Source organism: Amphiura filiformis, chromosome 16, assembly GCF_039555335.1.
Source record: "Amphiura filiformis chromosome 16, Afil_fr2py, whole genome shotgun sequence".
In the NCBI taxonomy this organism is placed as follows: Eukaryota; Metazoa; Echinodermata; class Ophiuroidea; order Amphilepidida; family Amphiuridae; genus Amphiura; species Amphiura filiformis.
The window spans coordinates 43,748,416-43,762,882 of NC_092643.1; the positions used below are offsets into that span (position 1 = coordinate 43,748,416).

General features: G+C 35.8%; 1 protein-coding gene across 1 annotated transcript in view; it reads right to left on the reverse strand.

Moving 5' to 3' along the window:
• Nucleotides 1–4,176: 4,176 nt before the first annotated feature.
• LOC140136044 (uncharacterized aarF domain-containing protein kinase 5-like) overlaps nucleotides 4,177–14,467 on the reverse strand; it is a 31,020-nt gene continuing 20,729 nt past the window's right edge. The window contains exons 10-13 of the mRNA XM_072157744.1: nucleotides 12,085–12,271; nucleotides 7,005–7,079; nucleotides 6,270–6,365; nucleotides 4,177–5,196 (exon numbers count right to left, since the gene is read on the reverse strand). Of these exons, the coding sequence (XP_072013845.1) occupies nucleotides 5,085–5,196; nucleotides 6,270–6,365; nucleotides 7,005–7,079; nucleotides 12,085–12,271 (470 nt within the window). The 3' untranslated portion in view covers nucleotides 4,177–5,084. The remainder of the gene's footprint in view (nucleotides 5,197–6,269; nucleotides 6,366–7,004; nucleotides 7,080–12,084; nucleotides 12,272–14,467) is intronic.

Below are 14,467 nucleotides of genomic sequence, written 5' to 3' on the forward strand. Positions count from 1 at the left end.
GTCGTGGAGTTACAGTCAAAAATGAGGGAAAACAAATATTTGATTAATAAATCAATAACTACTTGCCTTGAGTTGCTGAATTTTCAGTCCAGTAGTTGTAGTCCTTGCCCCTATAATATACATATCTTGCTTGTCACCAATGCACTATATATAAATTTTGAGAAAAATGCAAAAAATGGGCACAAAATTGGCCAGGGGTGTTAGTACCCCCTTAACCTCAAGATAATTGTCGAATACGCTCTTATTTGTTTTAATATAATCAAGGAAAGGCTAAAATACACACTTGATTTGCCGAACTGCAATTGAATTCACCATTGAGGTAGGTATGGGATTTAGGTTCTCCCCATTCCAGAAAAAGACAAGAGTTATTTTTTTTTGTTTTGCCAAATGAAACATAGCTAAATCCTAATCCTTTAGTTAGTCCTAACTGGCAATGAAGATCTCACACCACCAAATCAGAGTCCCATAGAGATATGTGCTAAATTTGCCTTAAGAAAAGCGTCATTTTTCTTCACAGGAGCGACTCAGTTTTAAGCGACAGCTATGATGGTTGAAATCAGCCCTTGCCTGATCCCTCTGGCTGGGAAAAATATAGGTTGACCGTCATTATTTTTTACGACTGGCCCTCAAAGTCTCACGATGTCTGGGAATTTCCTATTTTTCAGGCAAAACCATGCCGGTGTTTCTGTAAAGAAAAGGCTGCTTAAAATCATTAAAAGTTATTCGATCTCTCCCATCTGTGGTACACTTGCAGGAATTAATATTACTAATCATGACCAATCCAAATTTGGCTAAAATTATGCAAATTTCTGCTCATTTTAATGCTTAAATTCAGAATCAATGGGTTTTTCTGAGAAGTGAAATTCAAGGGCGCACAACCATATATACTATTTGGTGGTGTGAAATCTGAATGTAAACTTTCAATATTTGGTCAATTTTTGGAAATAGTAAGGGCCAAAAACATGCATTTTTACAGCGTTTTTTGACCTTTTTTGTATTCTGTGACAATCCAGGTCAAACACTTGAACACAAAGACTAATTTCAAGTTATGCATTCTAATTTTTGGAAAACACAAAAATAACATATAATCTTAAAACTATGAGCTAAATCTTACCCTATACTCAAGATGTTGAATGCTTAGACATGTGCCAAGTCTTGAAATTTTGTGACTACAATTGTAAGAAAACATGCAAAGTTGCATGTTTTCGGACCATTTTCCCTCAAATTGAAAAAAATATTAAAATTTGACTTTTATTGCTAATTAGGACTAAATAAAGGATTAGGATTTAGCTATGTTTCATTTGGCAAAACAGGATAATATTTTTAATCTGTATTTTTCTGGAATGGGGAGTAGATCTCAGTTCTACCTCCATGATTTCCTTAACTTTAAAATCAAGAAACTGTTACACTTGCCTGGTTAAAATAAGTGGCAAAGCTTAAAATTCTTGCTTCTTATGCACCGTAATACTTTATTGGTCATGACACATTGCAGTGAAATTGTTTCAACATTATCTATACTTATTATAAAACATTACTGAATAAATACATATTTAATTCAAAATTTTAAAATACATATTTGACACCATAATCAATTAATTGGGTCCTACACCCCTGTGGTAAATTTGTGACTATTTTTGCATTTTTCTCAAAAAATAATAACACACTGGTAACAAAAGTTATGTATATTATTGGTGCAAAAAATCCAATTACTACACTGAAATGTTAGTGACTCAAGACAAGCGGTTCAGTATACTGTATATGATATGAAATGAAGTACATCCTAGGGGTACCTTACTTCTTATCATGAATAACGAACCGCTTGTCTTGTGTCACTGAAATTCCAGTGTAGTAATTGGATTCCTTGCCCCTATATTATACATAACTTTTGTTACCAGTGTGTTATTAGTTTTTGAGAAAAATGCAAAAATAGACACAAATTTATTGAGGGGTGTAGTACCCCCTTAAATATTATAATTATTAGACTACACATTTGAGAAAAATTGACAGACAATACATGTTTTCGTAGCGCTCATGGTCAAGCAATGGGCTATTCCATTTACAATCCATGCTACCCCTGTGGAAGATTTAGCTGATGTTTTCCACAGAGGGAGTATGAGTTTTGAATAGAATAGACAATTGGGTAACTTCTATTTGAAATACTCACTCAAGTTGTGGAAGATAATAGGTAAAGCTATAATAGAGGCGGAGTATGCGTTTGAAAATGATTAACCTTGACCAATTACATTTGAAAAACATACTCCCCCTGAGGAAGATATTTCCAAAATCTTCCACAAGGGTAGTGTGGATTTTAAATGGAATAGCCCAATACATGTGTAGCAAGTACTAGTAGCATATCCTATGTAATGTGCATGTCATTATTTTGACAACCAAATACTTCACAGATGGTCTGATCAACACAAGCACCCTGTTAATGATTGCGAGATGATTGAATCAAGCCAATCAGAACCCAACTTCCGTGTTTACACTGTGTACGCTCTCAAGTGTAGGAAGTTAGGAACTACTCCCTATTCCAGAAAAATACAGAACTAATGTTTTTGAATAAAAATATTATCCTGTTTTGCCACATTAAACATAGCTAAATCAAATTGTAATATTTACACAACTTTTGGAAATAAGGGCCAAAAACATGCATTTTTAGGGTGTGACAATCAAGCCCAAAGACTTGTACTAAGACTAATTTCAGTTTATACATTCTAATTTTTGGAAAAGACATGTTTCATTCTTATAACCAACCATTTATTAAAGTGACACACAAAAAAGTGAAAATTCGAGCAAAATTTCAGCATATACTCAAGACTTTGAATGCTTGTGACTCGATTGTCAGAAAACATGCCAAAAATGCATGTTTTTGGCTCCTTTTTCAAGAAATTAGTAAAATAGTGAACTTTTTTTAAATCTCCAGTTAGGACTAAATGAATGATTAGGATTGAGCTATGTTTAATTTAGCAGAACTTGATAATACTTTTTTAATCCCAAAAAATTAGTGCTGTATTTTTCTAGAATAGGGAGTACATGAGTGCAAAGGGACATCTTATGTAAGTCCGTCTGCGACACAAGTTGTCTCTGGTTATATGGTCGTCTGCATCGAATTCTGTCATATCTCAAAAGGCTGCTGTGTGTAATTTTATTATCATTGTTGTATTTCATTTTGTTATTTTATATTTTAGCATGCTTCTTTCTTTTATGAATGGACATGAGATTGTAATACTGTGATAATACCTCCAAATTACCGTAGTATATAAAGTTTTATTTTTCAGTGTATCACTTCACAATTAGATGACAATAATACCAAAATCATAAAAGGCAGCCTTTTGAGATACAACAGTATGTGAAGCAGATGACGATAATGGTATCCTGCTTATATGGTCACCTTAGCGACAGATAGAAAACATTAGTTCAAGGAGTCTAAACTTGTTAAATGAATGTAGACTGATTAAAATATTTATACTGCTTAATCAGTTGTAATAGGCAATATGCTTACTGCATTCTTGTGGTATTGCTAAAAGAAGGCATACATTGTTTATTGCTTGTGATACTGCTTACGAGGGGGTATCCAAAAGTTTTTGACATCACCCAGAAGGAAAAGAGCTATATTGATGAAATTTTGTCAGTGTAATCACTGGTCCTTATGTACATTATGGTCCAAAAATGGTCTCCTGAGTATGCTTACTTTCTTTACAGGTGGCTAGATGGGCAGTAGGCGCCTAACCTGCAAGATGGTGAAAATTGAGGCACGCAGCGTGATTAAGTTCCTGCATTTGGAGGGTTAGGCATACAATGCTCAGAAAATCTATGGTGAAATGAAAGCTATCTACGGTGATGATTACCCATCATATGGCACTGTTGCTTTTTGAAAAAGGAATTTCCAAACTGGCCACATGTCCCTCACAGATGAGCCAAGAAGTGGACGTCAATCATTTACGGATGATGCGGCCACAGTGAAGAAACTCAAGAAAGTGGAGGATCTTATCATGAAAAGGTTATGCGCCTTACTGCCTATCATAGCGCCACCTGTAAAAAATTAAACATACTTATGTGGCCATTTTTGGACCATAATGTACATAAGGACCAGTGATTACACTGACAAAATTTAATCAATATAGCTCTTTTCCTTCTGGGTGATGTCAAAACTTTTGGATACCCCCCTCATATTTAGTTGAATTAATACTGCTTGAAATAAGCAATATGCTTCAATACAGCTAGTGGTATTGCTAGAATAAGAGCATATAATGTGTATTGCTTGTGATATTGCTCCAAAACTGCTTAAAAAGGTGTCAACATTGGTAAGGGTTTTCGGTCACCTTGGCAACTGATGGAAAACCTTATAGTGATGGCTTATGTTTCTATGTGATGTGATCAAACAAAATCAGTCTGAAGTTGGACATTCAATTTCCAGTTTCTTGTAACATTGTAAACAGCATTTGCAAAGCTATATTTTGAAGAAAACCTGATTGTATTTGGACAACCAGTTCAAAAGATATGAGCAGTTAAAGAGTTTTCAAAACTATAGAAAACAAAAGGAAATACTTCCTTCGTTTTGCTATATCTCAAAATCAATATTTCCGACTTCTGACTGATTTTGCTTGATCACATCACATATGGTCACCTTGGTGACATATAGAAAACCTTAGTTATAAGATACCTCAGTTGTGAAGTGATATGCAAACTTGCTTAAGCCACATGTAACTTGCATAATGAACTTCTTTTGTATGTCTGCAATATTCAATATGTGACACAATCTGGTCCATGGGGGCCAAAGGAGGCATTTTTGAAAATTGAGTTACTGTAATTATTGCATTACACATACAATAGGCTATCATTTACTGAAAACACCAAAGGGCTAGCATACTTTGTTCTAAAGTTATGAAGTTTTTTGATGTCGATTATCTTATGTAATCGACATTGTTTTTTATTCCATATTTTTACCTCAAAATCTCAATTTCAAATTTGCCGCCTTTGGCCCCCATGGACCAGATCGTGTCACATATAATAATGTCATATAGCATGTCATATATTAAAAATAATAATTATTAGCAATGAAAGTCAACTTTATGATATTAAAGTTAAGACTGTAGATATTCCCTCATTTCTGTGTTCATATTGTGTGGCAGCCAACCCACATAACTCAAGAAGTGTAGAAATGACATCAAACACCAGGTCACCAGTCTATCTGACCTATGAGAAGAAAAAAAAAAAGATTAGCTGGTGATTTATTGTGATTTTCATGCTTCATGGATTGATTAACTTCACTGCAAATGAATTGTTGCAAGTGAAACATAATGGGTACAACATTATGTCAAGAGGAACTTCCTTTGGAGGAGAGCGAGAGCAATTGCTCTCTGCTACTCTCCTGAAATCTGATAAAGGAGAATGATTTTTAGCTCTCCTTAGTTGGCCATTCTCCCCTTACATTCTGTTGTAAATGCTCTAAACAGCTCTCCTTGAAGGCTGCAGAAGAGCTATTTAATGCTCTCCCGCAAATTCCAAAAGACATTCTTTGAAAATGTCACGATAAGATAGAGAAAAACCTAGTAGAAGAATATGGTATCTTTAAAAAAACAGGTCCTAAGACATGGACTAAATTGCCTTTACAATTAAAAATCAGTTAATTAGTACCATTGGTGGCGGTACAATACTGCCCAACATAATTGCCACATCCCAAAAGCCATTGTTTTATTTTGGCCTACAAGCAAGTCATTCTCTTTGAATTGTCGGTACCATTTGAGCCTAACATAGGTTAAGCCCATTGTATCAAAGATGACTGACATTACCTACTCCGGGCATGATTACTCGTTAATTGCCGTCACAATCGGATCTAGTGGCTTGATCAACACCAATAATAAAAATAGGCTGATTCATTTGTCAAAACAACTTTATATCCAAAAAAATTCAAGGAATTACAATTATGACTTTTTGCATTTGTATTTGATGTCTTTTTGTAAAGAGGTTTTCCAACATGTATCAGGCTTTCAACTTTTAGTTGCACCTAATCCATCTTGCATTTTTGTGCATATTTTTTCTTGTCGCTTTTTGTCTGTTAGATGGAAATATACAAAAATAGGGATATTCCAGCTGAAATCCATACACCACCTATATGGAAGACATGATCTTAATCTTCTACACATGAGAATTTAAAATGGGTTTACCTGAATGGATGACTCTAATCTACACCCCCGTGTAGGAGATTAAAGTCATGTCTTCCATAGGGCGTGTATGGATTATAATTGGAATAGCCCAATATCACTTACCCTAATCTGATTTCAAATTTAACCCACTGGTAGGTTGTCTGTAATTTGGTGATTATTCCTACATGTTGATCCTGTGTCAGGGTACGGCACACAGCGCTGTATGGGAAAGGAGGGAAGATAATCAAGTAAACAATGATATTCAAATCTATCAGCATGATCAGTGCAAGAACTTTGAATTGAAGTGACTCTTTGAATAAGTTCATCAGGACTGATATAATTAAATTTAAATTAAATATCAGGTTGTATTAAGGGGTCAGATAATGATGTTTTCACATATTTTTGTGGGACATGAGAGCACATCAGACATATTGAATTGTATTCTGAATACGAAGAATGTCCTTCTGATATCAAATAATTTTGAATTTTGAGTCCTCGAAGTAAAATTGATACATCTAATGATATAAACACGCATGAATGGACACCCGCCCCGCTGGCAGACTGGTTCATTCCAGTGTGACATAATTAGGGCCGAGCCCGGCGAATTGCACGCCTCCACATTCCCCCGAAAGTTACCTTACTCTTATGTTGCTGGGATGAAAAGCCGATGATCATTTGAAAATTTTGACTTTTCGTATTGAAGATATACATTTTTTATGTACAAAAATGTGTATCTTCAATTGGTAATTTTTCAGGTCCTCTCAAAATATATGCATAAAATAATGCATGGAAATGTGTTTGGGTGTGGTGTGTGGGGAAAATGGTTATGTGTTGGAGTGTCATGTGTGTAATACTCACCTCCTAGCCATCAATTTGTATCTGTTGACAGGCATACCTAACTCACGATTGATAGATCGGACAGTGTTTACATTCCTAGGATGAAAAAGAAACGTACAAAAACTTGTGAAATTTTGCACAAATACCACTAATCAAGTAGAATTTTGGTCTTAAAATGGTTTTTCAAATGACTTCTTATGTTGAAATGTGTGAAAATTTAACTTTCACCGCTAGGGTGCAGAATCTATATAGGCGGCACTGAATTGGTCAATTTGCCACCTCCCTTTGATGAAGGCACCCAGGGCAGTAGGGCACTTGCCCTTCCTTGCCCCCTCCCCCTAAATGTAGCTTCGCCACTGATGGGGGACAAATATACTCTGACATTCTGGCTGAATCTAGATATTTTGAATTAATTGAGATATATCAAGCAAAAATAAGAAAAAATAAATAAAATAATTACCTCATAATAAGATGTGGGGAAAAAAGAAACAAGAGAAATATTTTTGTTACACATATTTAAGTTAGTAGGCATCCAATCACCTAACTTATTTCTTTCTTGCCAGTTTCTTTCTTCTTCCTTCTTCTTCTTCTTTCTCACAATTTGCTACTTCTTCCACATCCTTGATCGGATTTCAATCAAACTTAGTCAAAAGCAGTATTGGGTAGCTGGCTACAAAAGTTGTGGGTAGTTTAACGTCTGAGGTCATCAAGGGTCACAGGTCACTATAACCGAAAATGCTACTCCTCCTACAGATTGCATAGCATCGTCATCATTTTACTCATGCATATGAACAAGCTTTACACCCTCTACAAAAGTTATGGTTTTGTAGGTCAATTTGGGGTTATTAGAGGTCACATGGTCAAAAATGAGGTCAGATTTTCAAAATGCTCCAATTGAACTGATCCTTATGACATCCTAAATGAGTAATTAATTTAAGGTCATTAAGGGGTCATAAAGGGGTCAAAGGTCAACTTTTTTAAATGCCAGCTTTCTACTTTCAAGGTATGTTAAAACGGCAATTAATGAAAAAGTCTTATTAAAATTAATCCTATCCAGCACAGCATTGCTGTGTGATCAGGTCATCAAAGTAATCCACCTAACTTACCTTGTGCCCTTTTCAAAGGGCACAATTGTCCTAGTATTTTTTTTTTTCATTTGCATATATTTCCAGCCTCAAAGCAAGACATCAAACATAACAGTTGCAGATGCATATTGATTTAACTTATTATATTATAGTCAAGGACAATTCTGTTATTAAAATCTCTAACAATGATTGATTCTGCCTTAAATATGGATTATGCATCACTTCGTTCAGTTAAATAATTAAATCATCCCATAGACTACTCAGACCCTGGTCCCAGCAATTAATGTATAAAGCGAATTTGCTGTCGAATTATCATTAATTGGTGATTATTTTTATGTACTGATTGTTATTTAAGTTATGTAATAGTATTATCTATCTGTAGTCCGCACTTCCAGACCTTTCTGTCCTTTTTGTGTCATTTGCTCGTATGTAATGCTGCTCATGCTTTTCCTTTTTACATGCTTGTTTTGTTCTTCCCTGTGGTCTTGCCCAACTGTCTGAGAGTGTGGTTTATTTATAGATCTGCCTTTGTTGCCAACATGTAGCAAATATCTGTCCCACTTGTAGGTCAAATGTCTTTGTCTATACACATAAATGGTGTCTTTGTCTCTGCACTGTTTTGTATTTTGTTATTACTCTACAGGCTGGCCAAAGTGTTCTTGAGCTTTGCTCTTTTTTTGGGGTCATCCTTAAGTATTATATATCTTTTCATTACGCTGTTGATATGGTATAAATAAATAAACGGAAACTGAAACTCAATCAGAGACCCCGGTCATCAGACGTTCATGTTTTTACCAAGTAAAGATGGTCAGACATGCTACGGATAGTGTGTTTACAACCGCATGGCCAGACTATAGTTGTACCATCTTTCCCCAATGATTACTAAATTACTAATTACTAAATTAGCATCGTTAACACCCAAATTACTATGGTTGGACTATATATAGTTAGTACAAACAACCATGTGACCTGCACATACAATGCGTCATCCGATAATGCATTTCAGTGTGAGATCAAACTCTTAGTAACCATTATCCGACTAAAGTACACTGTGGTGTGACCCTACATTGTTTAGTCAATTATATGGTCAAACCATAAAGAAAAACAATGGTCGGATGACGCAATTATGTACGTCTGACCAGGGTTACAGAAATTAAAGGATCAAAGTTATTCATTAGCTTTTGCAAAAACAGCATTAACCATTTAAATCAGATGAGTGTCATTTCATTGCCAAATTTAGGGTTAAATTTGCTTTATTTAGAATATTTTTATTGATAGGGTAAAATTTGTATAGTGTCATGAAAAAGCACCTCTGTAAGAGCACCGCCTTATACAGAGACTGTACACGTAGCTTTTCACTGACGAATATGAGAGTGGATATGCCCCAATGAGTTATCCAGTTGAAATCCATGCACCCCCTACAATGTATGTGCAAGACATTACTTTAATCTCCCACACAGAGGGGGGTGATTTCAATTAGAGTCGCCATTTTGGTAACCCCAATTGAAATTGACACTCTCTAAAGGTCATGTCTTCCACATGGTGTGTAAGGATATCAACAGGAAAAGCCAAATCAGACCATGGGTCAGCTGCTGTGAATGGCCACCATGAAAAAATGCAAGTTTTCATTGAAGGGAGCACCTGCTTCAAATGTGTATCCTTGAGCTCAAAAAAAGATGCACAGCCAAATGCGTCCTTGTCCGTGTCTAATTAGTATCTGCAAATTACAGTTAATATAATTGATTGGAAAATATTTGATGCAATTTTTCAAAAACAACACAATCCATAATGTCAAGAAAGTTCATTCTCATCTTACTGTATTGCGCTATTCGGGTTGAAATCCATACACCCCCTATGGAAGACATGACTTTAATCTCCCACACAGGGAGTGTGAATTTCAAATGGGGTTACCTAAGTGGGCGACTCCATTTTATATACCTCTGTGTGGGAGATTAAGGTCATATCTTCCACAGGGGTGTATGGATTTCAACTGGAATAGTCCATTGTGGGAAATTTTCATGATGTGTTTATTTTTATTTATGTGCTTTCGCAGTTAATTTCAGAACAGTGAATTTAAAAATCCGCAAAAATACTTCAATGTGTATCCCTGTTGAACATAGTTCACATTGCGAAAAATCAATACCACAAAATAACACGCTTTACAGTATTCACATTCTCCTCCTTCATCCTTTAAATATGTTTAAAGGAGGATTTCGTGATATTTTCAGGATTTTTTTCTGGCTTATTTTGATATACAAGCATGTAGTTGACTATTCAATACTTTGTAGTAACTGGTAAGGACAAGGCTTTGATGGCATTGAACCAGTTTTATGGTCCCACAGCTGTGTTACTTTCATTTGACTATCTTGAGCTGATAACAATTAAATTCTAGAGTACGTGAGGACAAATATTTAATTGACCTTCTTTGAGTCCTTGACATGACATTTTGGAGGATGGTGGTGGGGTGGAGGTTACAAGAAATCAGTGTATATCTAATTAGTTCTGACATTGGTTCTATTAATTATAAATCAACAATGCTGAATAGATTTACTGTCAAAACAAGTTGTTGCACATTTCCCCGCACTTTGCTTAGGTTCTTTTAAATAACTGTATCTAGTTTAGGTAAATCCACAAATTTGTTGATTAACTATTTTTGTAAAATATTGCGAACACACAGCCAATGGTAAGTTCACAAAATTGATTCGAACACAATACTTTGTACACATGCACATGCACATTGCAAATTTACAATTGCTCACTATGTGGACATTAAGCCCTTTTTCCCCTACTTACTGCCCTGGGTCCCTTAGATTTAATTGTGCAGATATATAAACATAAATTACATACTCCCAACTAGATTTTCTGCAATGATAATTGTCACCAAAGACCGCCAACAGTTGTCTATGGTTACCTATGACTTGCCGGGGGGGTACTTGGATTATTTTTCAACAGGAATGTGCGGCCCGAGCTTCCAAACCCATACCCATTTCTATGGGTAACTTTACCGAAAATAGGGACCCATATCTAAGGATTTTCAGGAAATAAGGATGCATATCTAAGGATTTGAGCTTGATAATAGTAAAAGCAACATGTTTTACCACATGTTTTACACACATAGCACAAAAAAATCTAAAAGGGAGACCCATGTCTAAGGATTTTTAATGGATTACTTGTAGATGAAAAGCGTAAAGCAAACAGAACCTGAAAGTCAGAGGTGCTATGACCAAGTGTACTGTGAGTAGTGGCGGTGCCACAGGGGGGCATGAGGGGGCAAATGCCCCCCAGTCAGAACTCTTCCCCTTTTAACCACAAAAAAAAAACCTAAATTACGAAAATTTCCGCTTTTGCAGTAATTTTATGCAAAATTTGTTGATTTTGCCCCCTGAAATTCACTTTGCCCCCCCCTCCCGAAAAAAAAAATCCTGGCGCCGCCACTGACTGAGAGCATGCCTGTTTCTTGTAAACAGGAAGTTGGTTGGTGGCAGTATTTTGCTGTTTGCCATTTTCTCATCCCCAGTAGGATTATGATAATACTGCTACTTGGCATTTTTAAATTAAGTTGTGTGCTGTCACGGTGTGTATGACAATGACTCATCTGTTTTTTACCGTATTCTTTGGTCAATTACACAAGATTAATTGAGATCTCAGAACCACTGGGCTATTCCAGTTGAAATCCACACTACCCCTGTAGAAGATTTTGGAAATATCTTCCACAGGGGGAGTATGTTTTTCAAATGTAATTGGTCAGAGTTAATGATTTTGAAACCCATACTCCCCCTGTATTATATGACTTTACCTATATCTTCCACATCTGGAGTGAGTATTTCAAATGGAAGTTACCCAATTGCCTATTCTTTTCAAAACTTACACTCACTCTGTGGAAGACTTTAGCTAAATCTTCCACAGGGGTTGTGTGGATTTTAAATGGAATAGCCCAATTTGTGGTCTCACAATTTTCTACAAGCATTATATTTAATTCATATACCTTTGATTTGTCAAACTACACAAATGCCTACCTGAATACTAGAAGCATAGAGCGAGGGAGCTGTTTCAGTATCTCCATGATCCTATCAAAGTGTTTCGCTGACATCTCTTTGAAGTAAGTAGCACCCTCTTCTGAAAGCATTCTTGTCATATGGTGACCTCTCTTGGCTTTGAGGTTCAAAGGTCGTTGAGTCAAAATTTCAGCAAATAGACTGTAGTCTGCAACAAAAGTAAAAAGTTATGTTTAAATTATTATTATATTAAAGACCTTAATTTGGTTTTTGAGACCTGCTCCCATTAAATGAGAGGAACGTTGTTTCTTCAGATGTGCCCACATTCCTAATCAAGTCCCATTCAGTGATCCCAGCAAAAGTGTAAACAAAATTAAATTGTTTATAAATTGCTTTAAAGTGAAGAATAAGTCATTCAAATTGTCATTTGGTATTTTTTAAATGAAAAATTTGGCAAAACAAAGAAAACCGCAGTATTAACAAATTTGAAGCCCCATTCAAATACATGTAGCTATTTATATACTGTCAGTATCTAAATTACAGATTCATACTGCCTTATTTTGACTTAAATACACAGCTTTTCAGCTGAACCTCATATTAGCACATCTGTGACATTGTAAGGTACCAAAATCTGAATTTTTATGATTTTTATGATCGTCCGGATGAGAAATCAATGAATGGGCCTTCAACGTGGCTGTGTACTCTAGACATTGTTTCTTTCCTGAAACTGTGCTTTTTTGAAATGTATGTACTTTGTTATGTTTTTGATAAATACAAGGAGAGAAAATCCAGATTTGTAAACTCCAACTGCTCTATTTTATGGATTTTATTTCACTATTTCACTCGTTTCCACAATTTAAAAGAAAAGAAAATCTTTGTTGTACCATCGGGTACATGCGCGCAACAACGCATCAGGTTTCGTAGTTGCGCAATTTGTTAACGCACAGATACGCTACGCATACACAGCACTTATCTGCATGCGCAGCGCATCTTATGGAAGCACCATGGAGGCATTGATTTCACAAAAACCTAGCGGTCAAATGGCTCCGTTTTAGCTGATAAAATGTGAATTTTTTCAAGTTCTTTCCCCTGATTTAAACATCAAGATATGAATAGATTTCGCCCAAACTTCTCAAGGGGCTGTAGATTTACTCGAAGTTAATGTAAAAGGTAGAAAAATGAGAACTGCCGCATTCTCCTGTGCTTCGATCAAAGGGCAAAATGTGACCACTTTAAACTTTAATGGCCATAATTTCAATGTTCATTTTCCCGGTAAAATGACAAGTTAGGTACACGATAACTCAATAAATACAGCATCTATAGGTAAGCAATTATGCTCATCATAAAAAGCATGATCGACTCAAGAAACCTTTTTCTCATTTTTTTATATTTTTGTTTATTTACGATTTTAGGCATCATATTGTACAAAATAAGCATTTGTGAATTTTAAAAGTTCATTTTGATGCCTTATATGGTCAATATCTCAAAAAATAAGGCCAATCTCAAAAAACTAAAAAAACTGTTTTTGGAATGGAGCCTCGAGATTAAGAAAAAAACATAACAAAAATTTTTGGAAAGAGTGTTTTTTCGTTATGATGTACCAAAACAAAATTGCCAAAAATTCACTCTTTTGTGATTTTCTTCATAATTGTTGTTTTTACACCAAATCTGTATTTATATTGAGATTCATTGATGGCTTGCCTTTATACAAATGTATACATTTCAGGGATACCAGTGGCCTCCTGAAGATGGTACACCATCGCCAAGGTACTTAGCTGGTAGTGTACAGTACCAGGGTACTTAGCTGGTACTGTGCAGTACCAGGGAAGTACCAGTGTAGTACCAGTGCAGTACCACTGGTGGTGGGTCCAGCATTAGTACTGTGTAGGTACTATGTGTGTACATGTACCAGCCTGGTACCTTTGCAATGGTGTACCTATGCAGGTGGCCCCAATAGGAACCTGGTAGCGTAGCTAGGCAATGTACCTCTGGGGTCTGCAGCAATAGGAATCTTGTTGTGTATGCAGTGATTGATATGTAATAGTAGGATGCAGGAAGGATCTTGCTGGGTGATAAAATGTGAAGACAGTTTCCATTTGTCCTGTTTTAGACTGTGTCTAAAGCTAAATTCACACTCCGTCGCTGAGCGGCAAGCGATTGTTTTTTACCAATAAGGAAGCACGCTGTTTTTGATGCAACAAAAGCGCTCACTTCATTGGTTAGAAATACAGCAGTTCACAACTGCAATTAATCCCCCTGGTAATTTCTAAAAATTAATTACTCATCCCTCAGCGAAAGAGTGAGAAGTCAGCTTATGAGAAAAGTTACCTTTTCAGAACATTTTAACACAAATTGGGCTATTCCATTTAGAATCCACACAACACCTGTGGAAGATTTTGGAAAT